Source organism: Nuphar pumila, chromosome 9, assembly GCF_984573655.1.
Source record: "Nuphar pumila chromosome 9, dmNupPumi1.hap1.1, whole genome shotgun sequence".
Classification (NCBI taxonomy): Eukaryota; Viridiplantae; Streptophyta; class Magnoliopsida; order Nymphaeales; family Nymphaeaceae; genus Nuphar; species Nuphar pumila.
Genome location: NC_143257.1, coordinates 124,166,032 through 124,189,679, shown reverse-complemented (window position 1 = coordinate 124,189,679; position 23,648 = coordinate 124,166,032). Strand labels below are relative to the sequence as shown.

At 41.6% G+C, this 23,648-nt stretch overlaps 2 protein-coding genes across 2 annotated transcripts; one reads left to right on the top strand and one right to left on the bottom strand.

Moving 5' to 3' along the window:
- Positions 1–580: 580 nt before the first annotated feature.
- LOC149829258 (VAN3-binding protein-like) lies at positions 581–6,168 on the top strand. Its single transcript, XM_090017234.1, has 8 exons — positions 581–913; positions 1,037–1,039; positions 1,894–2,004; positions 3,364–3,736; positions 4,626–4,838; positions 5,015–5,064; positions 5,165–5,222; positions 5,327–6,168. Exons 1-8 carry the CDS (start codon positions 581–583, stop codon positions 5,533–5,535), a joined length of 1,350 nt encoding a protein of 449 aa, XP_089873360.1. The 3' UTR covers positions 5,536–6,168.
- A 5,749-nt stretch (positions 6,169–11,917) lies between these two features.
- On the bottom strand, positions 11,918–15,941 carry LOC149829257 (protein LIFEGUARD 2-like). Its single transcript, XM_090017321.1, has 4 exons — positions 15,617–15,941; positions 15,208–15,321; positions 12,477–12,634; positions 11,918–12,361 (listed from the first exon to the last, which is right to left on the bottom strand). The coding sequence occupies exons 1-4, from the start codon at positions 15,867–15,869 to the stop codon at positions 12,155–12,157; spliced, it is 732 nt and encodes a 243-aa protein (XP_089873447.1). The 5' UTR covers positions 15,870–15,941; the 3' UTR covers positions 11,918–12,154.
- Between the last annotated feature and the right edge of the window lie 7,707 nt (positions 15,942–23,648).

Below are 23,648 nucleotides of genomic sequence, written 5' to 3'. Positions count from 1 at the left end.
GAATGCAAGAGAAAAAACACGTTTCCCACAAATGAGAAGCCAGTTTTCTCCACAACGTTTCTCGCCTTAAGAAGGCGCTTATAGTTGCTCACCTAACTAGTATTGTCACTAATATGGAGTTTGTAAAATTTTTGAAATACAAGACACAAGGACACCGATTTTTTAAATTTTAATCAATAAAAAATAAATGAGATATTTCAATATATTAAAGGACAACTTCATTCAATAGTAACACTATTAAAAATCATTAAAACATAAAATACAATAAAATAACGTTCTTATGATGCGTCATAGGGTGTCCGATCATGTAACAAGGGACACATACCCAATATGGTATGTCCTTGTGACATAGCACATATGTTTGGGAATAGTACAAAAATATTATCATTTTAGTACAAAGACACTCATGGATAAATCATAAACTACTTTTTTCATTCAACCTATTTACAAAAAGCCACCTCTCTCTCTGTCTCTCTTGTTTCTCTTTCTACCACCCGTCTGGGCATAAAACTATAAATGCATGCCCCTACTCCTTCCTCCCTACCGTGGCCTTTCAATGGGAGAAAACACAATCACCACCATGTCGATCACTTCCTCCTCCTCCTCCGCCTCTTCTGCCTCCACCACCCCGCCAGAGAGCTCGAGGCCGGCGGCCTTCGAGCCTCCGGAGGGTCCGACGGAGCCCATGGAGTTCCTGGCAAGATCGTGGAGCGTGTCGGCATTGGAGGCGTCCAAGGCCGTCTGCTGCCCATCCTCTACCCTCCCCAAGCCCAATCAGAGCTCCGCCGCCATCCCTGAGGATATCGCCGGGGAATTGGAGGATCCCTCTCCGGCCGTCGCCGCCGGAAACCCCTTCTCCTTCTTCTCCTCCGTCACCTCCCAGCTCGTCCTCGAGAGGATCATGTCTCAGTCTGTGAGTAACTACTTCCCTCTCCTTGTAGTAAGGGAGGACTCTTTTATCACTTGAAACTCTCTCTCTTAACTCGCTGCCATTTTCTTATGTTGGTGTGTTGATTGTTGCTTTGATGGTGTTGAGCCTGTTTGTGGCAGTGTTATTGTCAGTTTTATTTGATTTCCTTGATCTTCTTCTTCTTCTTCTTGCCTTTTGGTTTCCTTGAGTTGGTGTGTTGAGGAATTCTTGTCTTATGGGGAGAAATGGGGGAGTTTGGAATGGTTCTTTGTTTTTTAGTGGTTGACGTAACAAGAGAAGGCGAGAAGAAGTGAGGCGATGGAGTTCTTTGGTTTGTGTGAAGTTTTTTTTTTTTATATTCATTTTCTGGGTTTTAGTGTGTGTGTGTGTGTGGAGATACTGCGGGCTGTATTTTGTATGAAATGGAATTAAAGAGGGTATCTGGAAGCGGAGTTTTATGATTGAGGTTGGTGTCCTGTTTTGCGTTTTTATTCTTGTGTACAATTGAATGCTTTCTCATGGGGAAGTGTATAAAATAAATGGGGTTTTGCTATTGAACGTGTTCTTTTTTGTTCTTATGTGTTTCTTTTTCCCTCCGTATTCGAGTGCTTTTATCAGTTTATGAGCTAAAGGAGCTAAAGAACAAGGGAGCAGGTTTTTTTTCTTCCTCCCCTGCCTTGCTATTATTTGGTTGTTTCCTTTAGTTGGCTCATGATTTATATTTATCTCTTTCTGCTGCATCCATCTACTTTACTCCCATCACCCAAAAAGAAAGTTAGAGAGCGGTCCCAACCTTGATAATATTCTCTCTCTCTCTCTCTGCTTTTTCGATTTGGTGTTATTGTGTGAAATGATTATAAAAAAATAAAGCTTTGTTTTGCTGTGCTTTTGTTCCCTCTTAAATGAAATATTGAATTATCGATGAAAATTAGACCCTGATTTTTGCCACTCCTAACCCTCTCCTGTAATTCTTTATGCACCAGGACGTATCCCCTCGAACCTCAGGGAGGCTCTCCCACAGCAGCGGGCCCTTGAACGGTGGGTCCCTCACCGACAGCCCTCCTCTTTCCCCCTCCGAGATGGACGATCTTAAGGTTTGCTCTCTCTCTCTCTCTCATATTCCATTTTTTTTTCTAACGTTAATTTTCGCCTAATAATTTGGTGGGTGTTTCTCTCTCTCTCTCTCCATACGTCAAACAAAGGAAAATATTTACGTGTTCCCTTTTGGCAATTCCTAAACACTCTGGCCCCACCCATTAATTTTACGAGATTCTGTATTTTTGGATTCTCGTGCTGTAAATTGACGTACACAGCTATTCTATTCTATTCTGTCTTCCCGCACGAAACCTGCGGTACCCTTCTCTCTTTCTTCCTAGTCCCCTACTTGTTTGTCCAGGATGACAGGTCCATGACTATTGTGCTTCCCCCAGTTCCTGTATACAATTTTACCCATAAACCAATGTTGACAAAAAACTACAGTAACCTCACTCCATTCCTCTGTTCTACTGCCTTCCTTCCACCAACTTTGGAATTTGGATGTTTGAATATATATATAGATAAGACGGGATTTTGGCCCCTGACTCGGTTTGTATATAGTCATTAATGGGCTCTTCATGGTGCATGCTCGGTGAGGTCAATTCACTCAGTGGGGTTGTATATAGTTGAGTTCAATTCATTGGTCTACCTGGTCTCTGTTGGACACTCTGAGCTCCAAACAATGGTTTTGAGCCCATCAATTGTGACTAGGCTCAGTTGGTCCCTGCAGGAATCTACTTGGTTTAGTACATGACTTGGGTTCAGGAGCTCGAATCAATGTTATCAGAATCGAATTGGCCCCAAATTGTTGGGCCCTACTCTAAAATAAGCCGATTCAACCATGAATCAGCAAAATAAGCATTGAATTGGCCTTTCTTTTAATTTTTTGTTTTTTTTCATGTTCTTTTAATTAAAAAAATTAAATTGACAGATTCAGCTCAATTCGATTCAAACCTAAATTGGCTGATTCTATGAATCTTCTTTGAAAACTGATTCTGTTCAGAAATCGATTTTGACAACATTGGTTCTAATTCTGTGCTGAAAAAATGTTATACAGTTATGAACTTGGTTACATTCTTTTTCGAGCCAAGCCAAGCCAAGCATGACTAAGCATGTTGGTTTACTTTCCTTTCAGCAATTAAGTCATCTGCTGGTTAATTAAGTTGGTTTATACCTGTATGCTGGAAGCACAAACTAGTTCAAGCTGCATCCAAAAAGACCATGATGCTAAGGCCAAGTCTTTGAAACTAACTGGACCTGTATCATCGGATTCTTTGTCTTGCTTTGATCTTGAGTCTTGAAGTCCTTCTCAAATGCTATTTCTTTACACATTCATCTAGCCTAGACTCAGCTAAGAATCAGCAAAATTTGGCGCTTAAGATTGGCTGTTGCTGAGAATGTGTTTGTTTCAATTGCAGTTCTGCCGGCTGAGCAACACAGTACAAGCACACTACAGAGGCAAGACAGTGGGGAGGTGGCTGAAAGACATGAGAGAGAAGAAGAAAGAAGAGGCTCGAACGCACAATGCCCAGGTTCATGCTGCTGTGTCTGTTGCATGCGTAGCAGCAGCCACAGCGGCAATTGCAGCAGCAACTGCTGCTTCCTCCAAAGATGAACAATCTAAGACTGATACAGCCGTCGCGTCCGCGGCCACTCTGGTAGCAGCACAATGTGTCGAGTCTGCAGAATCATTGGGTGCTGAACGAGAACACCTGACCTCCGTGATCAATTCAGCAGTTAACGTCAGAAATGCCTCTGATATTATGACATTAACCGCTGCGGCCGCTACAGGTCACACACTGTTTCCTTCACTTGAGCGTCCTTATTTTCATATGATAGGATCATGCTTGCAATAGGCCAGGGTCTTGGCCTAGGACTCAGTTATGTAGAGATTCAACAGCAGCAGACTTCCTTGGATGAATAATGAAAGCCTATTTTTTCTGCTTCCTGTGATTGCAAATCACAATCACAACAGCATCTCAAGTTTAGTGAAACATGAGAAAGTGCAAGCTGTGGTTGTAATTCTCACTTGAGAATGCTTCTTCCTTGAATCCTATGAAAGTTGGTCACAAGGCTGATCTTGTGACCAACAACCACAGCTTTTCGATTCTCAGCTGTGATTATTTAATCCACCTGTGACCGAAGCAAATGTGCCAGTGCTACCTACAAGTCAGTGATTCATGTTGTGTGAATATGATGACCACGTAGCATGCATAATTGGATAAATTTTGATGAAATCACTGATAGCCATGGACTTAGACTCAATCCTGTTGTTACAATTGTATGGACTGAGGAACGGGGCGAATATCTTCACATAGACTTGATTGACTTGAGGAACTAGACAATGATACTGGTGTGCTGTATTCAACTAAACCTTATCTGTGGGGGTTTCAATCTTTTGCATATTCTCATGATGGTCTATTTCTGAAGGCTGCAGTGAATGCTTGAAATTCATAAGCAGCTTCCTTGGGTTAGGTATGGGAATGGCTGTTTGATACACTATTTCCCAAATAGCAAAAATGGGCTTTTTAGACCCAGGCTTCAAAATGAAACTTGACTGGACGATGGAAGAATACTGATTATTGTGGGTTTTTGCTGAAACAAACAATATTTCATGTTGGGTACATCTGGTCTGTTTGTTCTAATAAGCTTGTTTAATCAGTTCTTTCAAATGGTGCAGCTTTGCGTGGGGTAGCAACTCTAAAGGCAAGAGCTCTCAAGGACGTGTGGAACATAGCAGCAGTGATACCAGTCGAGAAAGGGATGAACAAAAACCATAACAACCATTATTCTTCCTTCAATGAGGAGCCTGCACCTGAGGAGAATTTCTTTGGCGTTTGCTCTCAAGAATTGTTGGCAAGAGGAGGGGAACTCCTCAAACGCACCAGGAAGGGTAAGAATTCTATCACTTACAATAATTCACAATTCAACTAACCTGCAACTGTTTTTGAAAGACTTTAGGACTATATGAGTTTGAGGAACTGAGCTTTCAAGTTCAATATATATATATTATATATATATTTATTTAATATTGTTACCTATCTGATTTTGGAAATGTTACTGATGCAGGTGACCTTCACTGGAAGCTAGTCTCAGTTTATATCAACAAATTGGGGCAGGTATTTTTTCCACATTTTCTTCCATTTTTTCACTTTTTTTTAAGTTTTTGCTTTGTGACCATGATTGTGACTTTATGCCTGCAAATGCATGTGGATTCAGGTGATTCTTAAGATGAAAAGTAGGCATGTAGCAGGAACATTCACCAAGAAAAAAAAGAGTAATACCATCATCTCGTTTCTCTCTTCTATTCTTGACAGCTCAGCAATTGCAAGTAAAATTACTCTACAAAATGTTAATAGCTATATCATATCATGATTCCAGATGTGGTACTGGAGGTTTGCAAGGATGTTCAAGCATGGCCAGGGAGGCACTTGCTCGAAGGCGGCGAGCATCGGCGATACTTCGGACTGAGAACAGCAGCTCGTGGAGTGATCGAATTTGAGTGCAGGAATCAAAAGGAATACGAGATCTGGACTAAAGGGGTGTCAAGGCTGCTCAGCATCGCCAGAGAGAAGAAACGACCGGGGTGACAGCCTGACCAATCAAAACAACCTTCTGTTCTGTGAGGATTTCATAGGATCCTCCGTGGCCCACTTCATAGATTTTCTTGTTCATTTTTATAAAGAAAAAGGGAAAAGGAAGGTACATTGTGGTCCTTAATGGTGGCTCTTCTTTGTTCTGTAAAATTGTAATTCAGTGGCTTCTTTTTCTTTTTGGTCTACCAGTTGTGTACAAAAAGAGTAAGAGAGGTTCTATGTTTTGCTAAGTTGTCACCCTCTTTTACAACAAAAAAAGCGACCCTTCACTCGACATTGGAATGGTCAAAAAAGCAAAGCCTAGATTCCCCTGCCTTTTACTGTTACAGATCATGGATAACAATCAGAACTTCCATTCTGTTTATTTTTCAGAATCCCCAAAATGCCAATTAGCCGTTGGATTGAGTATTCTGTTCAAATGACACGCCAAAAAGCAATACAATTATTGAATAAAGTTTTTCACGCGTGCTCTGTCAAGCATCTAGCAAGTTTTAAAATTCTGAAATTTCAAACATCAAGAATCCAGAAATGTGTGCAACTTTGTTGTTACGAGTACTATCACATAAAAATTAAGAGGGCTCAACTCGTATGTTGGGAGGGGATTGTGAACATTCCATGTGCTGTTACCTCATGACTTCAATACATGTATATTTGTATAACTGGTATGAGTCTGCCTTGTGGATAAAATTCTGTACTCCTAGAGGGCTCTGCTCCTGTGTTGTCAGTATCAACGTATACGTATTGTATAGCCAGAAAATTGATACGATATGACCTGAATTGTCTATTTTTTAATAAATGTAAAAAAATAGCTTAAATTTTAGTTTTAATACTATTTTAAAAGCTTTAACACGGATCATGTTCTGATTGACACATAATAATTTTTTAAATTATATTTTGGCCGATTCAGAACCATTCACTTGAGAATCAGTGTCGGCCAATTCACCTGAATAGTTGGCCAAATGATACTCGTCCGATTCCGATACTGACAACATTGCTCTGATCATCTGACGGGAAGGGGTGACTTGATAGTATGAATGGATGTCATGAATTCGAAACTCATGCCCCATGAATGAGTGAGGTGATTTTCTTCGATTATCTGAAAAGAAAAAGTAAAGGCAGAGGTTTGGGAAATGATGAGAATCAATAATATAACAAAAAGATCCACTTTGGATCCGGTCATGACAGTTGGCTTCGGGAAAAATAGAGGGGGAGTTGCCAAGCCTTCATCCTCTCATTCAACATTTTCAGCTCCTTTACAAATAAGGCTCTGTTTGGAAGCCTTGAACTGGAGGTGCGCTGTGGTTTTCCCAATGCCCTCTACTGCTTGGGAACAGCGGATTCTGGTTTCCCTAGCACCTGTTGTGTAGAGCAGTGCTGCTGCAACTTGCAAGGCACTGCATTGGGAATAGTGTTGCCAACACTAACACTATATTTCAACGTCATTCTAAAAAAAACAGCTATTTATCATAAAAATCATGTATTTTTTTATTTATAAAAATTAATTTTTCATTTCTTCGATATTTTTCCCCAAAAATGTGAGATTTAAAAAAAAAATACTTTTTATGAGTTTTTAGCTGCTGCTGCCAAAATTTTGCTATTTTTTTTACTTCTGTCACTATTGACCACCACGGAAAAATCTCACGAGATTTATGAAATTCTCGTGTCGTGAGAAATTACCTGAAAGTTAAAAACGGCAATTTGTAGCGATGTTTTCAATTTCTCGTAATTTTTTCATCTGAAACATACATATCGATACTTATATTTTTACCAGCTATTTATCATAAAAATCATGTGTTTTTTTTATTATTTATTTATAAAAATTTATTTTCCATTTCTTCAATATTTTTTCCAAAAAATGGGAGATTTACAAAAAAAAATACTGCCAAGCGTAAGCCCTCTCACCGTATATGCAATATTTCATGCTATATGTAAAAATGTTTTAAAATAATAACTGAATAAAAAAAACATAGAACAATCTTCAGCTAATATAGTTAGGGATGGCAGTGGACCGGGGGACAACGAGGCTTCACCCCACCTCACCCCGTTTGGACCGGGGATGAAGGGCATGAAACGGGGATGGAGGCGGGGATGAAGGTTAAAATCTATCCCCGTGCGGGGATGGAGGCGGAGATGGACTTAAGCTTTTCCCCGCCCCGCCCTGTCCTGTCCCAATCCCCGCCTAGCCCCGCCCCGTCCCCAATCCTTTAAGGGATGACCCTTGCCCCGTTTGAAACGGAAATGGAGGCGGGGGTGGAGGTTGAAATCCATCCCCGTGCGGGGATGGAGGCAAGGATGAAGGTTCGGATTTTGAAACAGGGCGGGGGTAGGGACCTTGTCCCCCCCCCCCCGGTCCACTGCCATCCCTAAATATAGTCAATGATGCAAGAGCCGGCTTTTGCAAGAATTTGTGAAAAGTATATGCAATTATAATATCTTGCATGTCTTCCCAAATTTCAACTATGAGATAAATATAAAAAGTATAAAAATCAAGTCTAGATTGAAGAAAAACAAATAACCGACAGCCTCAATTGATGTGAAAGAAGCCTTCTGATAAATTTTTCCTTGTTTTAGAAGAAAATATTGGGGATTTTACCCCAATATCTATTGATCATTGAATAAAAAAATACAAATAATCACCCCAAAGGGTGTAGCCAATGAGGTGGCTTATCTTTCCAGCAGAAATAATCAACATGATGAAGCAAGAAAAGAATATAGCTCACAACCATTGCTGCCTCCCCATAAGATACATTCACAATATTAAAGAAAGAAACGAAAAGGCTTGATTGAATGATAACTTCTACATCCGTCCAAAGCAGCTGAAATTGAGGATCACAACTTTCTATGAATGAAATCAGGTTTGGTATTGGTTTCACTTGTACAAGGGACTGGTTTCTTATATTCTTAGGGACGAACCTTTAGAACCCAGTTTTTGGCCATTTTAAAACTGATTATGGTGTTTTTAAAACTAGTTTCAAACTAGTATCAGGTATTGGTATGCCTGAAATGGGATACACAAGGTAAAATAGAGGTTCTATGCAACTATGGTTATTAGTTGCCTATTGGAATACACTTGAGGCACAAATATGATTTAGAGAAATTTTTAATGTTAAAATAGCTAGAAAAGATATGCATACAACATTTTCACATAAAAATATTGGTTAATTCTGATTATGTTACAAAGATGAAGAATTCTAAACAATGATAATTGTGCATTGCAATGTCCTGACACCACATGAATGATAACTTTTGCACAATTTGTTGTGAAAGAGGTATGTATACATTTCATGTGATTTTAGTTAATTTATATATTTTTGGATGATTTACATTGTTTAAAATAAAAAGTATAAAAATATAGTTTTTCTTTTACATAATTAGTTGAAGGAAAATGGGGATGGAGCAGTATTTGAGAGGGCTGAATTTTTTGTTAAGACAAAAGCACTCAGAATCCTGAAATTGTTAGTTTGGACCAGGCAAAACCAGACTTGGACCCGATTTTTGGGTATGGTATCAGGTCAGGACCCAAGTCTGATCGAGTCCATTATAAGAGAAACCATACCCAGGCCCAATAAGAACTGCATGAACCCGACCCGGACCATACCCGGTAAAACAATGTTTTTTTATCATTTTTACATTGAAAAATTGCAGGTCTTAATCGCAACTCGGGTCGGGCCCAGGTCTGGTATAAAATTTTACAAACTGTACTCGGATCCATGTATTAATCGGACCTTCAGGTCTGGACCTGGTTCTTAATGTGGTCTTCTTATTTATCACCATACCTGGACCCTATAGGGTTTGGTCCAGGATGGGTCCGGGTAAACCAGACCCATTGACACCCCTAATTGTAAGCCATATTAATCTTCATTACATTTTTTAGTTAATTTTTTTCTCACATACTCTAAGCATTGACAAAATCCTCCTAATTGTAGGTTCAAATGGATATAGTTGGGTGAAAATGTTTCTGGCAATTTTCTCCAATCAGGACAAGTGCTAGATTCCCATTTCATGCTAATGCACCCATATGACGAGTTAGGATTCTGGCATTATCATCTAGTCGAGGTAAAAAGCATCACATTCGGGGCATTTGAGGCAGCATAGGTATGTATATCAGGATTCTCTCTCTCTCCCTCTCTCTCTCTCTCTCTCTCTCCCTCTCTCTCTCTGCCCTTTATCGGATGATTGCCAAGGTATTAGCTAATAGGTTGAAGGTCGTGGCTCACCAAATTTTTTCTAACTCTCAGTTTGCCTTTATCCACAATAAGAGGATTCAACATTCATTCATCTTGGCCTCTGAAGTCATTCACTCCTTACATCTTAGTGGTCAGGCCTATTTTTCTCTTAAATTAGATTTTCATAAAGCCTTTGATTCTGTGCATTGGCCCTTCTTATTTCAATTGTTATCCAATTTTGGCATTGGTCGTCGTTTTTCTGGGTGGCTGAGGGAATTGGTCTCTAATGCTCAGGCCATGATTAAGATTAACGGCACTAGAGGTGGTCAGATCAAATTGGGGCGTGGACTAAGGCAAGGATGCCCTCTATCGCCTTTGTTGTTCAATGTCATTGCTGAGGGTCTCGTGGTGTTGCTCAAGCGTGCTGCGGAGAAGCGCCTGATAGATCCTCTAGATCTTTCGGATTTTTCAGACCATATTCTTATTTATGCTGATGATATGATTATTTTTGGGCGAGCAAACGTGCAACAAATGCTTAGATTCAAGCTTATTCTCCAGTTTTTTCTTTCTCTTTCTGGGCTTTCCCTAAATGATAGCAAATGCTCTATTACTATGTTCAATGTTCAGTATCCTATGCTTGCAGCGGGTCAACGGATTTTCAATTGTGCAATCTCTGAGTTGCCGATGACGTATTTGGGCCTGCCGTTACAAGTGAAGCGCCTATCTTCCCCTGCTTGGGCTCCAACTATTCAAAAAGTGAAAAACAAGCTTTTTTCGTGGCAGGCGTCTTATCTCTCCATTGCTGGCCGTCTGACTTTAATCAGACATGTTCTTTCTTCTATCCCTGAATTCTTCATGTCAATGTTCGTGATGCCGGTGGGCGTGGAGAAGCAGATTTGTCGTTTAATGACGGATTTTCTTTGGTCTGGGTGTCAGCTTAAGAGTAAGCGCCATTTGGTTGGTTGGCGAACGTTGGTGTTACCTAAGCGTATGGCTGGCTTAGGTGTTTTTGCTCCAAGACAGAGGAGTATTGCTCTTGTGGCCAAGCAATGTTGGATGGCCCATCAACCAGGTTCTCCTTGTGCTCGTTTGCTTCATGCTAAATATGGTGCTCCTGATTTATCTAACTCTCGTCATGGAACCCGGGGGCTGGCGATCTCGCACTTGCGAAGCATGTGGCTGAGAGCCTTATCGTCCTTCAGAGATCAAATTGGGGATACAAGTAATTATGATCAGTGGTTGCATTGGGCTATTGCACCAAATGGTGCGTTCCACACCCATAAAGTGTATAGATCGTTGCTCGCCCCAGGGGCAGATTGGTTCCCTGAGTGTGCATTATGGGGTAAGGGCCCTACCCCAAGATCTCAGGTCTTGGCTTGGTTAATTTTGCATGATAGGGTTCAGACTCACAGTTATTTAAAGAAGTTAGGCTTTCAGTTCCCAAGTTGGTGTGTGCTGTGTCAAGCTGCTGAAGAAACTACTTTTCATTTATTCTGGTCCTGCCCAATCTTCGTGGCCCTATTTAATAGCACGTGGAGATCTCCAAACGTAATTGTTAAAGAGGAGTCTTTTGCGCTTGATCTGCTCCTAGGCCCTATTGAAATTAGACGTTGCAAGCGGTGGAGACTGATCTGAAAGACATGGTTGCTTACTACTTGGTGGTTTGTTTGGATGGCACGCAATGATGTTACTTTCCGTCAAATTCCGGTCATCCTTAACAATCTTGTCCATAAAATCTTGGTTGATGTATACGCGATTCTACGTATGCATCTTAGAGACCTCTCCTTCCGTCTGAACAACGTTCACTCATCGATGGTTCCTTCTTTTCCAGAGGATCCTGGTTGAGCTTGGCTTTGTTGTTTGTTGCTAGCTGGCATTAGTTTCTTTTCCTTTTGCTTTTGTTTTTCTATATTTTAGTTTTGTTTTCTATTTTGTTGGGTTCAACATTTTGTTGATCTTCATGTGTGATAATGTTGATCCTCTTTCGGCTCTCTCTCTCTCTGGTTCCAGACTCCAGAGTGGTTACTGAAAGCTTCTTAGGTATGTGGGAAGAACGCTTTCCAAAATCTTGCTTTGAAAGCGCAATACTCTTTCTCAAAAATCACTTTGCACCAACGTAAATCTACTGTGTTTGCCTCAGTAAAGCAATACAGAAATTTGAGTAATCACCCCGACTAATTCAATGCAAGATGGTGACATCCCAGAAAGCATTTTTAATGGTCGCCACCTAAAACAACACCATAACCCAAAATAAACCAGTCTGTACATGTTGAATACATACTTAAAAATGCCAATCATTGAATCCATAATGCTAATTACATTCTTCTCTTTACAGTGAAAATAAAAAGGCATGATCTGACATCATTTAACTTCCCAATTCGAGGCGAGAACTGTCAACAAGAGAAAAAAATCGCAGATAACAATTTTAGGTTGTAATGAATAGAACATCAACCATCAGATGCTCGGAACAATGTGAGCAGAGAGAGGAAGAGGTTGATGATGTCCAGATACAGAGAGACTGTTGCCCAGACGTACTCGTCGTAGCTGTATCGCTTGATTAGGTTGTCTGTGTCATAGATTATGTACCCACAGAAGATGATCGCCGCTAACAAGCCATAGATCATAGTGGTGATCCGCCCCAACGGGAAGAAAGCCTGATGAAACAAACACAGTCAGAATCATGGTTCAGGCAATCTTTAGATAAGAGAAAGCATACGGGTAGTAACTAATAACAGTGAGTGCACGATATATTTAGTTGCAGATTTTTACCTGCATGAAGCCAAAGACAATAAGCACCAACAATGAGCAGAAGAGGAATGGCCCAAGAAATTGGAAATCATGGCCTCGTCTTGCAGCCCAGAATGTGTAGAGAGTCAAGCTTACAACCACCACGGTTGTCAGGATTGCAGCTTCCAGGATGACCTTGCCTGATACAACAGCAAGGGTACAGCGAAATTAGAATAACAATAGGCAGAGGAATTAAAAGATTAGGGAGGTAGAAAAGAGTAACTCAAACCAAAATTAGCATGTTCTGCCATTTTAAGGGTAGGCATTCTAAAGTTAAAAACATGAGAACATGTTCGACTAGAAGAAACCTGTAGAATCTAGTCTACTATCTGCATGTGGAGATCATAGTATAAAACTTCCACAGAATTATGGTTTGATGGTATGCCTTACCATGCCTATGGATCAGGTTCCAACCACTGTCACCTATATTGGCAATAATTTGAAAATATCATGAGAAATACCGATATTTTAAGGTAGCCAATATTAAAGGTAATATCACGATATTTTCAAAATATCCCAAGACGACAAAATACCAAGATATTTTTTGAAAAAAACTCTTTTTTTAAAGTTTGCATTTCCTATTTTTTTGTTTCTTTTATATTTTAAAACCTTTAAAACATGTTTCTTTATATTTTTGAAAGAAAAATAATGCAAAACTTATTATTTTCTTAGCTTGATTGTTATTTATATTTTTTTTTCAATTTCCCCTTTCCAAACCTAGTACCATAGGTTACCAAAAGTTGATCTCAAGGAGTCTTCCCATGTGGCAATCAGGTCTCACTCAATAACCTGTTCAAGTCACACAACTAAACATGGGTCGGATTTGAGTTATGAGTTTGCCTCATATTCAACCTAACCGAGCTAGCATGAGTGTTTTTGTATATTTTTAGGGTTGAGATTTATCAAATTTTGAAAATCTCTCTGAGAAATACCCTCGCCGATAAATTACCTTTAACGATACAGGTGACTATGGTACCAACCATACTGACAAATATCTGCAAGATTTTATATTTCTCAAAATCATATATTGCGCAACACAACATGCCATGAACTGCACCAAGAAATTACAAAATCTAACCTATTTCTAATGCATCACGATTAACTTGTAATATTACTTAACCTATTTCCTATGTTTATTATGTTTTCAAATTTTTTGTGTACAGAATCTTTTGTCCCCAAAATAATTAAACATCTGGCAAATTTTTTCCCTTGCCCAGAAAAACCAGAATAATATTTTTTTAATATGGTTCTAACAATAAGTTGTATCATAGGAAGATCGTTCTCAAGCATATTTCAAGAAAAACACAACATAAAACCCCAGACATTTGAATTTTGTCACCCAACCACTGAAAGCTTGTTCTACTAGCTTCTTTTGGACGTCCAATAGTGGATTCTGGTATCAACAACTAGTTACAAAACTATGGTACTCAAACTAAAGTTCCCAGAAGCAACCAAATTTTCACAACTTTGAGATGCCAAGACAAACATTGCATTTCAAAATAGGATCATTTGGAAACTTTACGTTCAAAACAAAACAGACATCAATTATAGCAAGTTAACCAAACAAATGAATCAGTACCATAGTAACAAAAATTGGTGATGTTTTGAAAATATCATGAATGCATCATGATATTTTCAAAAGCTGATGCTGTCTTGAACAAATCAAGATATTTTCTACATATCGCCTATTTTCATGATTTTATTTTGATATAATTGTGTTATTAACATTTTCATATATTTTTTACTTTTAATGTTTTTATTCTATTTTTATATGTTTTCAAAATTTAAATCTACCAATATTTTCCTGAGAAAAACAATTTGTTCAAAAAATATAGTGAAGTTATCCCTAAGGCGTGGCTACCAAGACTACCCAATCGCTAGGGCTTCAATCATAACCCAGCAAAAGAAGGGAGAAAACATTTTTTAATCGGTGATCTTAAAGCGAAGTAAGTTGATACTGAAAGAAAGTGGCATTTAGGCTACGAGTAAAGTTTACTAGGATGCCAGAGCCCAAATATAGAGATACTGAACATCTAGAGATCCGGGAAGCAAACGGAACATTATGCAACGATAACAAAAAATGCACCGTGTATAGATGAGACATGGGGTTTCATAATCAATTTACTTAACAACAATTTTCAATGATAATAACAAACCAATCAGAGGCATAACTATGATTTAAAAAATGAAGTCCACCAAAACCAGGTCTTCGGCTGCTAAAATCATCGAGTCACTATGGCCTTGAACGATGCAAAATCATGTAAGAACTACAGGAATGTGCTACATTGAAACAAAAGTTTATTATTGGAAGAAAAATTGGGTTCCCTCCAAAGATATAAATTTCCTAAAGCACAACAAAATGCCGGAATTGGTCCAAAAGAAAGGGGGGCTTCGTAAACCAAAACACAAATCAGGGGGCTCGAAAGGGCAGAGGAACTAGAGTTCCTTGCTGTTTGTGACCTCACAAGAACAATATATATATATATATATATATATATATATATATATATATATATATATATATATATATATATATATATATATATATATATATATATATACTGCAAAATTGTAAACAGTTATACAACAAGCATATGTGGGATTTGAAAGATGAAAAAAATACAACGGAAATCAAGAACCAATGATCGAGAACACACAAAATGAAGACTCAAAATTAAAGTTCGAAAGGAGAGAAAGACAAGGATTCACTTACCGCTGGTGAAGGCGCACGTCAAGCCAATGATGAAGCTGAAGGAAACCGTAAACAAACCGAGAAGCAGGAGATTGACCGGGTGACGTTGATGATAGAAGTACAGAGGGCACAAAACTACAACAACAAAAATTTAAAAAATCAGTAAAAATCCCTACAAATCGAGATTTCACAGAACAGACAGAAAAGAAAGAAAAAACCGATCAATTTCGCGGATAAACAAAAAATGGAGAAATGAAATACTAAAAAAAGCACTAAATTTCTCAAAAAAAAAAAGAGAAACCCACGGAAAACTGAAAAAATCACAGAAAATACCAGCAATCTAGGGAAGACGCAAAAACAAACTAAAAAAATCACCGAAATCCCAACGAAAAAGGGAAAACAGATACGAATCGGAAGGAATGGGACTCACGGAGGAAGGTCATGACGATGATGACGATGTACAGCGCGAAGCCTCCGGGTGACGAGACGAAGAAGGTGGCGATCGGGTGGACGGTGACGACGACGGCGGCTACGGCGACGGTGAGGAGAAGCTGGACGGTGAGGATGGAGTAGATCTTCTGGATGAACTCCCACCGCAGCTCGGGGCTCTCGAGCATCATCGGGTAGAGCGGCGCCGTCCCGCCCTCGACGTCGCCGGCTTTCCGGTACGGCAACTGCCACATATCTCCGACCGGCTTCGGTTTTCAGAGATCAACACTTTAGGATTAGGGCTTCAAGCAATCACGAGAGAAGAAAAGTCGTAAAAAGAGGGAGAAGGTTCTTATAGGCATCGGGTGGTCGACGTTTCGCATTCCGTGTGTGGACAGTCGGGGTATCGGATCGTCTGGAAGTAGTAGGGTGTCAACGGGTCTGGTTTACCCGGACCAAACCCTATACGGTCGGGGTACATTGATAAACAATAAACAAGAAGACTCGATTAAGACCCGAGTCTAGACCCAAAGATCCGATTAATACATGGACCCGGGTATTGTTTGTGAAATTTTATACCACACATGGGCCTGACCCGAGTTCCTATTAAGACCTGCAATTTTTCAATGTAAAAATGATAAAAAAATATTATTTTACTGAGTCATTTTACATGAATGGCGGAGGTGGCGATCAACGAGGTGATCGTCCAGACGACGCGCAACTTCAGTCCGCCGTTCATGTAAAATGACTCTGGGATGCCTCCTTGGTCCTCAGGGCGGCAATTGGGGTCCCTCTCAGCTTCAATGACGGAATCAATGGGGAGATCGTAGCCAGCAACGGGCCACCGGTGGAAGGAGGGGGCGATGAGGATGGTGCAACTCTCGAGTGAACTCCCAAACTTGGCCTTCCACTTGAGGAGGGCGCCGCCGAGCTTGCCGCCGGGGAGCTCGATGCAGAGCCGATGGAGCTCCTTGAAGGAGCGGAGTACCTCGGTATGACATTTAATCACACATTGGGTTCAAACCTACTTGACCTAGATCTAGCTCAGACCAACTTGAAAACATGCTTGGATTAATATTGTACCCAATGGAGCCCAGACACGGCCTTTCCTGATCCCAGACATATATGACATTTAATGAGACCCAGTTTGGGGACCAAGGCCCATAAGCACTAGGTCAGGCCCAGTCATGTTTGACAATCTCCCAAGTCCAAAGAAGCTGGTGGAGCTCTGATCACCGACGCATAGACCATGTCCACACCTATTTGTGCTCCTCCTCAAACCATGTTCACCACCTCTCTCTCCACATCCGACAGGCTAGTTAATTTTCTTTTTTGATTATCTATATTTACTAGCGCTATTATAGTGCCAGTAAAGTCATTTTTCTGGTACTATTTTAGTGTTAAAAAAGGCTTTTTTTTTTTTGCACTCTTATAGCGCCGGTAAAAACTCATTCACTATAGCGCTATGCGTTAGCACCAACTACTGACACAAGGCAGACTTTCACTAGCGCTGTTAAAGGTCTAATTTCTTGTAGTGTCTCGAAACTCACTAAACCTATCCATATCTTCATAAAATGAATTCATGACCCTATTTTTAACCCCTTTTTTTCATAAGAAAAGTGCTAGGGTAAGCCCCTACTTTTATTGCATTCATACACCAACAAACACTACAAGAAAAACATGAATTAGCGACGGACATTTGTGACGGATTTTTTCCGTCGCAAATGTGTGACGGATTAGCGAGAAAAAACTATCCGTCGCTAACATTTAAAATATTTCTCGACTCCATTGGATACAACAAGGCTCTGTTTGGGAGTCTTGCATTGAGACAGAAACACCATTCCAATGTGTTGTCAAAATATGGTTTTGCCAAAAAAGTGGTGTTGAGGATGGAGTTGCCAATAACATCCTCTTGTGAATGATGTTGAAATGTGGTGTTAGGCTGCCACTCCATTTCAATGTAGTGTTTTGGCAATGTCAGTCTTCCTAAACCTATGTCACCTGGGTATGGGTACCGAAGGTATGACACAACAATTCTAAAAAATGTGGGTACATGAACACGGCTATATGAGTTTAGGGACACGGCTATATATATATCACATAAATACAAAATAAATTCAAAACAAACTGGATATAATCTAAATATATATATTATATCTAAAATATATATTATATACTGAAAATACAAAGTTAAAATTGAAAATATAATTATAAATTATAAATTGAATACAAACTTGTATATACGGAAGGTAAAATGACGTGTCCAAGTATTGACTCATGTCCACATGGGTATGAAGGGCAAAATGGAGTGTCCGTGTGACATAGTTCGAAACATCAAAGAGCATGGGACCGCTGGCAGAAACCACAACACACCTCGGATTCAAGGCCCTCAAACAGAGCCAAAGTGTTTGCAAGTTGGTCTCGGCCAGGCATAGGTCATGTAGGCTTGGACCCCATGTTTGTGCCCCAAACTCAGCCCATTCTGGGGATGGCGCCCAAGATAGTGTCCTTACCTAGGCACAAATCAGGTATCTTTGACTGATGTTGCAATAAGGCTTTCTGATCTAGGCAAGGGTAAGACTACAATTTTTTACATACCCCTAGTTCCATAAGACCAAGTTTGTGGTCTTTTTGCCTATAGTTGAAGTCATATGGTGGTGCTGTGCTGTATCTATTTTCATATATTGAGATAAGTCCCATTCAATGCCGCCACCAGAACTCACATGATCCAACCTATTATTGTGAACATCAGTTATTCATCAAATCTACACCCACCCAGGTCGCTAAGTGGTAGAGGTTCTGGGGAGAAGGTGACGACCCCTTCCTCCCAGGTTCGATTCCAACCGGGTGTAAGGGTGGGCTCCGTAACACACTCACTGCTGAAGTTATGGTCAGTGACTCCACCCGGGGTTTACCTCATGGGGGTCTGGCTCATTAAGTGATGTGGTGAGAGTGATTCATCATCCAAAAAAAAAGTTATGGTCAAATCTTGAAATGCACCAATAAGCTTGCAAATTTGCAATGACAAGTTCTTGATTTAGTATTGTATGTCCTGCGATCATTTTCAAGAATTTGGAAGATCTTAGTTATGGTGAAAGCTTTCCTTGCTCATGTCAAAATTCTTCGTGTAGCTATACTCCTTTGCACTATCTGATTGCATGGAAGAGATCAAGAACACAGCAGCGGTTGCAGACTGGATATCAACAGGGCTATAAAGCAAGCTCCCCGAGTACATCCGGCTGGATCTGAATTCGCACTCGTTCAAGGCATTGGGCATGTCCAGACCTGATTGAAGTTCTCTGCTTTGCTGGCTGTAGACCCAGTTGATGGAAAGGAAGAAGGGATCCAGACGAATCCACCCTGTGTTGAAATACAAGCCCGAATCTTTAGACCCGAAGATGACGGTTTTGGTCATCGGGTCGGGTCTCAGTAGCAGGAGCCAGTGTCCCGGCTTCCCGGCATGTACTCCTAAGGGGGTTAACCATGTAAACTTCAGCAGTGAGTGTGTTCCCTCTACTTTGTTATGCTGTGACTACTAACTATGGTCATGTGGACATGTTGGATGATAATACAACAGGCATTAGAGGTATGGCTTCCTATTGCTTGTGTAAATGGGGACAGAAGGGAGCCTATGAGGAAATTTGTGAGAGGAATAATGATGGCATTTCTGAAGGCTTATCTGTTGGGTGATCTTGATGCTTTTGAGAAGATAGTTCAAGAGCCTCATACTAAAACCAGTGGAGTACACCATTGATAATAAAAAAGGAATAACAGGGTGATTGGTGTCTCATATTCTCATTTTTTGCATTATAAAACATTACATGGTGCAAAAAGTTAAATAGATACCAAATGCTGCTAAGATTGGTCTTCATCCTTTATAATAAAGACCATAATTTCATATGGTTAGTTTGGTCAGGATGTTAAAACTAAAGTATACCATGATCTCACCAAGAGTTAACTGGTGTCATGGCCTCCATGGTGCAGCCTAGTTGAGCTGTTATCAAATAAATTCAACTTTGGTTGTGCAGAATCTAGCAGCCACAAATCTTATTCTCGAGATTTTTCTCAGCAAGAGAAAGCCTTACGATAACTGGATTTTTTTTTAAAATTAGATATTAAGAAAATCCCATGAATTTATTCAAATTTTAAAGAAAAGTAGCAAAAAGCTTATAGATATCTCTTGAAACAATAGCAGAAGATTTTGAGAGCGGATTAGGTCCAAGAGCTTTTGGACAGAAAAACTGTTTAACACAGCTGGATGGATACATCATGTAAATTAGTGGCACCCAAAACTCATCCAAAAGGATGGCCTCTACCTAAATGGGTCCCCAAAAAAATTACCGATGTGGTTCACTTTCTAGATGAATGGCATCAATGACAGACATGAACTATAGCAGAAAAACATCTAAAACAAAGAGCATTTTGTTGGGAACAATACCAACACACTATCGACAAATCGACTAAAAAAAACAAACAAAAAGAAGCAAAAAAAAAAGAAAAAAGATTTACGTGGTTCGAAAAGAGTTGCCTACCTTCATGGTTTTACCGACACTTGTTATTCAATTGAGATATCACACACTACAAAGGACAGATTGCCCTCTTTAAACAGAGGGAGTCTAAGGGTATTATAAAGACTGCAAATGTAGCTTCTCATATTACAAGGAGTCTACTAGACTTTAATCTAATTCTACAATGCCTCTAGGGTAAAATTATAAAACTATCCTCCAAACAATTTGCCTCGAAAATTTTAGGATTTATATCATGGTAGGAACCAGGATCCAACTCCTCCAGCACATTTGATAGGTTTTGGGTGCCATTGATTTTCTATTGAACGACATGTCTTATACAGTTTTTCAATTCAAGGCTTCTTGGACCTGATCCACTGTTCTCTTATTGGCATCAGTATGGCACATGGGTGGGTTCACTACAAGAAAACTGTTAATTAGCGACGGAAATTTGCGACGGATTTTTTTCGTCGCAAATTAGCGACAAATTAGCTAGAGAAAACTTTTTTCATGAATTCGTCGCTAATTAGCGACGGATTAGCGATGAAAGTTGTTTCATCGCTAATCCATCGCTAATTAGTGATAGATTAACGACAACAATTTTTCGTCGCTAATTCTCAATACAAGAAAACCATTTTAGTGAGGGATTTAGCGAGAGAATTTTTCCGTCGCTAATTAGCGACGGATTAGCGAAGGAAAAATTCCCTCGCTAATTTTCGATTTAAACTGAGCGCGAAATTTTCCCTCTCTCCTCGTTCGAAATTTAAATCGACCGCGCGATTTAAACCGCTCTCTCCCCGTCAAAGAGCGCGCTGGAGAGCATGACGGCGATGAGGCAGATTGTTGGAGGACGGCGACGCCGGCGACGGAGGACGGAGGACGGCGACGACGGAGGACGGCGACGACGGAGGACAGCGACGCCGGAGGACGACGACGATGGAGGACGGCGACGACGAAGGACGGCGACGATGGAGGACGGCGATGACTTCGGAGGATGCCGTTTCATGGAGGACGGTGACGACGTCGGAGGACGGCGACGGTGACGACGGAGGACGGCGACGAGTTCGGAGGACGCCGTTTCACGGTGGATGGCGACGAGGCTGAGCGATTGTTGGAGGAAGGCGACGCCGGTTCACAGAGGACGGCGATGCCAGAGAGCACCGGTTCACGGAGGACGATACAAGTCTGTGAAATGCCTGTCGGGTGCGGTATAAGTCCGGCTTATTGCTGCCAGAATACCGCCCGACAGGGATCGATTTTTTTTTTTTAAATTTAGCGACAGATTAGCGACGGATAATGTCCGTCGCTAATCTGTCGCAAATTTGCGACGGAATTAACGACAGATAAGTTTTTCGCCCATTAGCGAGCAAAAATTCGCGATGGCCTCTATCCATCGCTAAACTGTTTAGCGATGGATTAGCGACGGATTTAGGTCGTCGCTAATCCACAGGTTTCTTGTAGTGATTGTGAAACACGGATCCCAAGATCCTGATTCTTAATGCGAACATATAATGTGATCTGTCATGTCATCACCATCTGTTCAAGAGATTAACGGCTGCTAGTGTGAGCTCCGCTTGTTTGCACAATGAATGAATGGCCGTGATGAAGGGAATAACCCATGATCGTGCAGTGTGGTTGGGCCTTCACCACTAGACGGGTGGTCAGGGTTCCATTCTCATGTAGGGATGGCAGTGGGGCGGGGCGGGGGACAAGGTTTCCACCCCCGCCCCGCCTCAAAATTTTATCCTCCACCCCCGCCCCGCCTCCGCGGCGGGGATGGATTTTATCCTCCACCCCCGCCTTCATCCCCGTTTCATGTCCTCCACCCCCGCCCCGTCCCCGTCCCCGTCCCCGCCCCGTCCCCGTCCCCGCCCCGCCCCCGCCCCGTCCCCGTCCCGACCCCGCCCCCGTCCCCGACCCCGCGGGATGAGCGTGCTCGTCACCGGCGCCGCTGGCTTTGTCGGCACCCACGTCTCGCTCGCCCTCCGGAAGCGCGGTGACGGTGTCGTCGGCCTCGACAACTTCAACGACTACTACGACCCCTCGCTCAAGAAGGCCCGCCGTCGAATCCTCGGCGACCACGGCGTCTTCGTCATCGCCGGCGACATCAACGACGCCCGGCTCCTGGCCAAGCTCTTCGACCTCGTCGCCTTCACCCACGTGATGCACCTCGCCGCCCAGGCCGGAGTCCGGTACGCTATCGAGAACCCGGCGTCCTACGTGCACAGTAACGTCGCCCGGCTCCAGGGTTAGGAAATTAGGGAAGGGAGTTAGGGTTAGTAAACAGTTCATCTGAGTTGGGGGCGGGGATGGGGCGGGGCCGGGACGGGGATGGGCCGGGGGCGGGGCGGGATGGGCCGGGGCGGGGATGGGGCGGGGCGGGGCGGGGGAACGTGCCAGTCCATCCCCGCCTCCACCCCCGGACGGGGATGGATTTTAACCTTCATCCCCGCCTCCATCCCCGTTTCATACCCTTCATCCCCGGTCCAAACGGGGCGAAGCGGGGCGGGGCCCCGCTTTCCCCCGGTCCACTGCCATCCCTATTCTCATGGGTGTCACCCTCTTGCATATTGCCGAAGCAAGGCAACTCCCTAAGGGTCCCTTAGTGAGGGGTGCACCCCGGTTTTACACCGCTGGAGAAGCAACCTTAGGCTTGCAGGGTTGAACTGAAATTTAGCCGGTGACAGACCGGCGTGGCCAGGTTTCTTACTTCGGGGGTGGTTTTCTTCGGTTCTCATATCGAAGGAAACCCATGATCAGTGATCTGGCAGTTAAAACCAGTCCTCTCTCTTGGTAGGCTCCACCCTTGTGGTACTAACCTCAATCATGGCGTCATACCCCCAATGACACTGCCATGCTTAAGTTCAGACATTATGGTGTCCAGTATGATTGCCTTACTGAACCATGGAAAGCTGGCAAATTTATCAAAGACAAAATTCTGGAGGGTTTCAGACCTTGTTTGTGGAATTTAAACTCAAGGCTCCTCAGTAACTTAAGAAGATGGCTTATATTTTTACCAACACAGGCTTTCATCCGCAGACCCCTCAATTATGAGCGTCTGCAAAGATGACCCTTACGCCTTGTCCTTTGTAGGGCACCCTAAGATTCATAAGCCGAAGAGCATGATTGGCTGAACATGGCTGTTTTTCTCTTGGACCAAACAAGATGAAAAGGGAGGAATTAAGCATGAGTGGTTTCTAATTTTCCTTAGACTAAGTTTGTTACTTTTTTATTCTTCTAATATATTGACTTAGGGTTATCACTCACCTGTACATTGAGACCAAGCATCATTCAGAATATAAAACCAAAGAACACCTTCATTGATCATAATGCATTTGGGGCAAGAATTCGGGGTTCATGAACTTGCGTGAGTAGAACCTTTGTAGCAAATGAAAATTTTCCTTGTTGCATAAATTTGTGAAACGCGTTTCAAAAGAAAATGGTCGAAAATCCAATGGCGACATTTTTCATCATCAAATTTCAATTGCGGGGTGCTGTTGGGGCACTTTTTGTGCATCTAGTTGAATA

What these genes read in the sequence shown, in the direction of transcription:
- LOC149829257 (XM_090017321.1), bottom strand. Translation starts at nt 15,869, where the DNA reads ATGTGGCAGTTGCCGTACCGGAAAGCCGGCGACGTCGAGGGCGGGACG. An exon ending in GACGTGCGCCTTCACCAGCG is followed by an intron (nt 12,635 to 15,207) that starts GTAAGTGAATCC and finishes CTGTTGTATCAG; the next exon opens with GCAAGGTCATCCTGGAAGCT. An exon ending in TTGTCTTTGGCTTCATGCAG is followed by an intron (nt 12,362 to 12,476) that starts GTAAAAATCTGC and finishes TTGTTTCATCAG; the next exon opens with GCTTTCTTCCCGTTGGGGCG.
- LOC149829258 (XM_090017234.1), top strand. Translation starts at nt 581, where the DNA reads ATGTCGATCACTTCCTCCTCCTCCTCCGCCTCTTCTGCCTCCACCACC. An exon ending in CCGAGATGGACGATCTTAAG is followed by an intron (nt 2,005 to 3,363) that starts GTTTGCTCTCTC and finishes TTTCAATTGCAG; the next exon opens with TTCTGCCGGCTGAGCAACAC. An exon ending in CCTCAAACGCACCAGGAAGG is followed by an intron (nt 4,839 to 5,014) that starts GTAAGAATTCTA and finishes TTACTGATGCAG; the next exon opens with GTGACCTTCACTGGAAGCTA.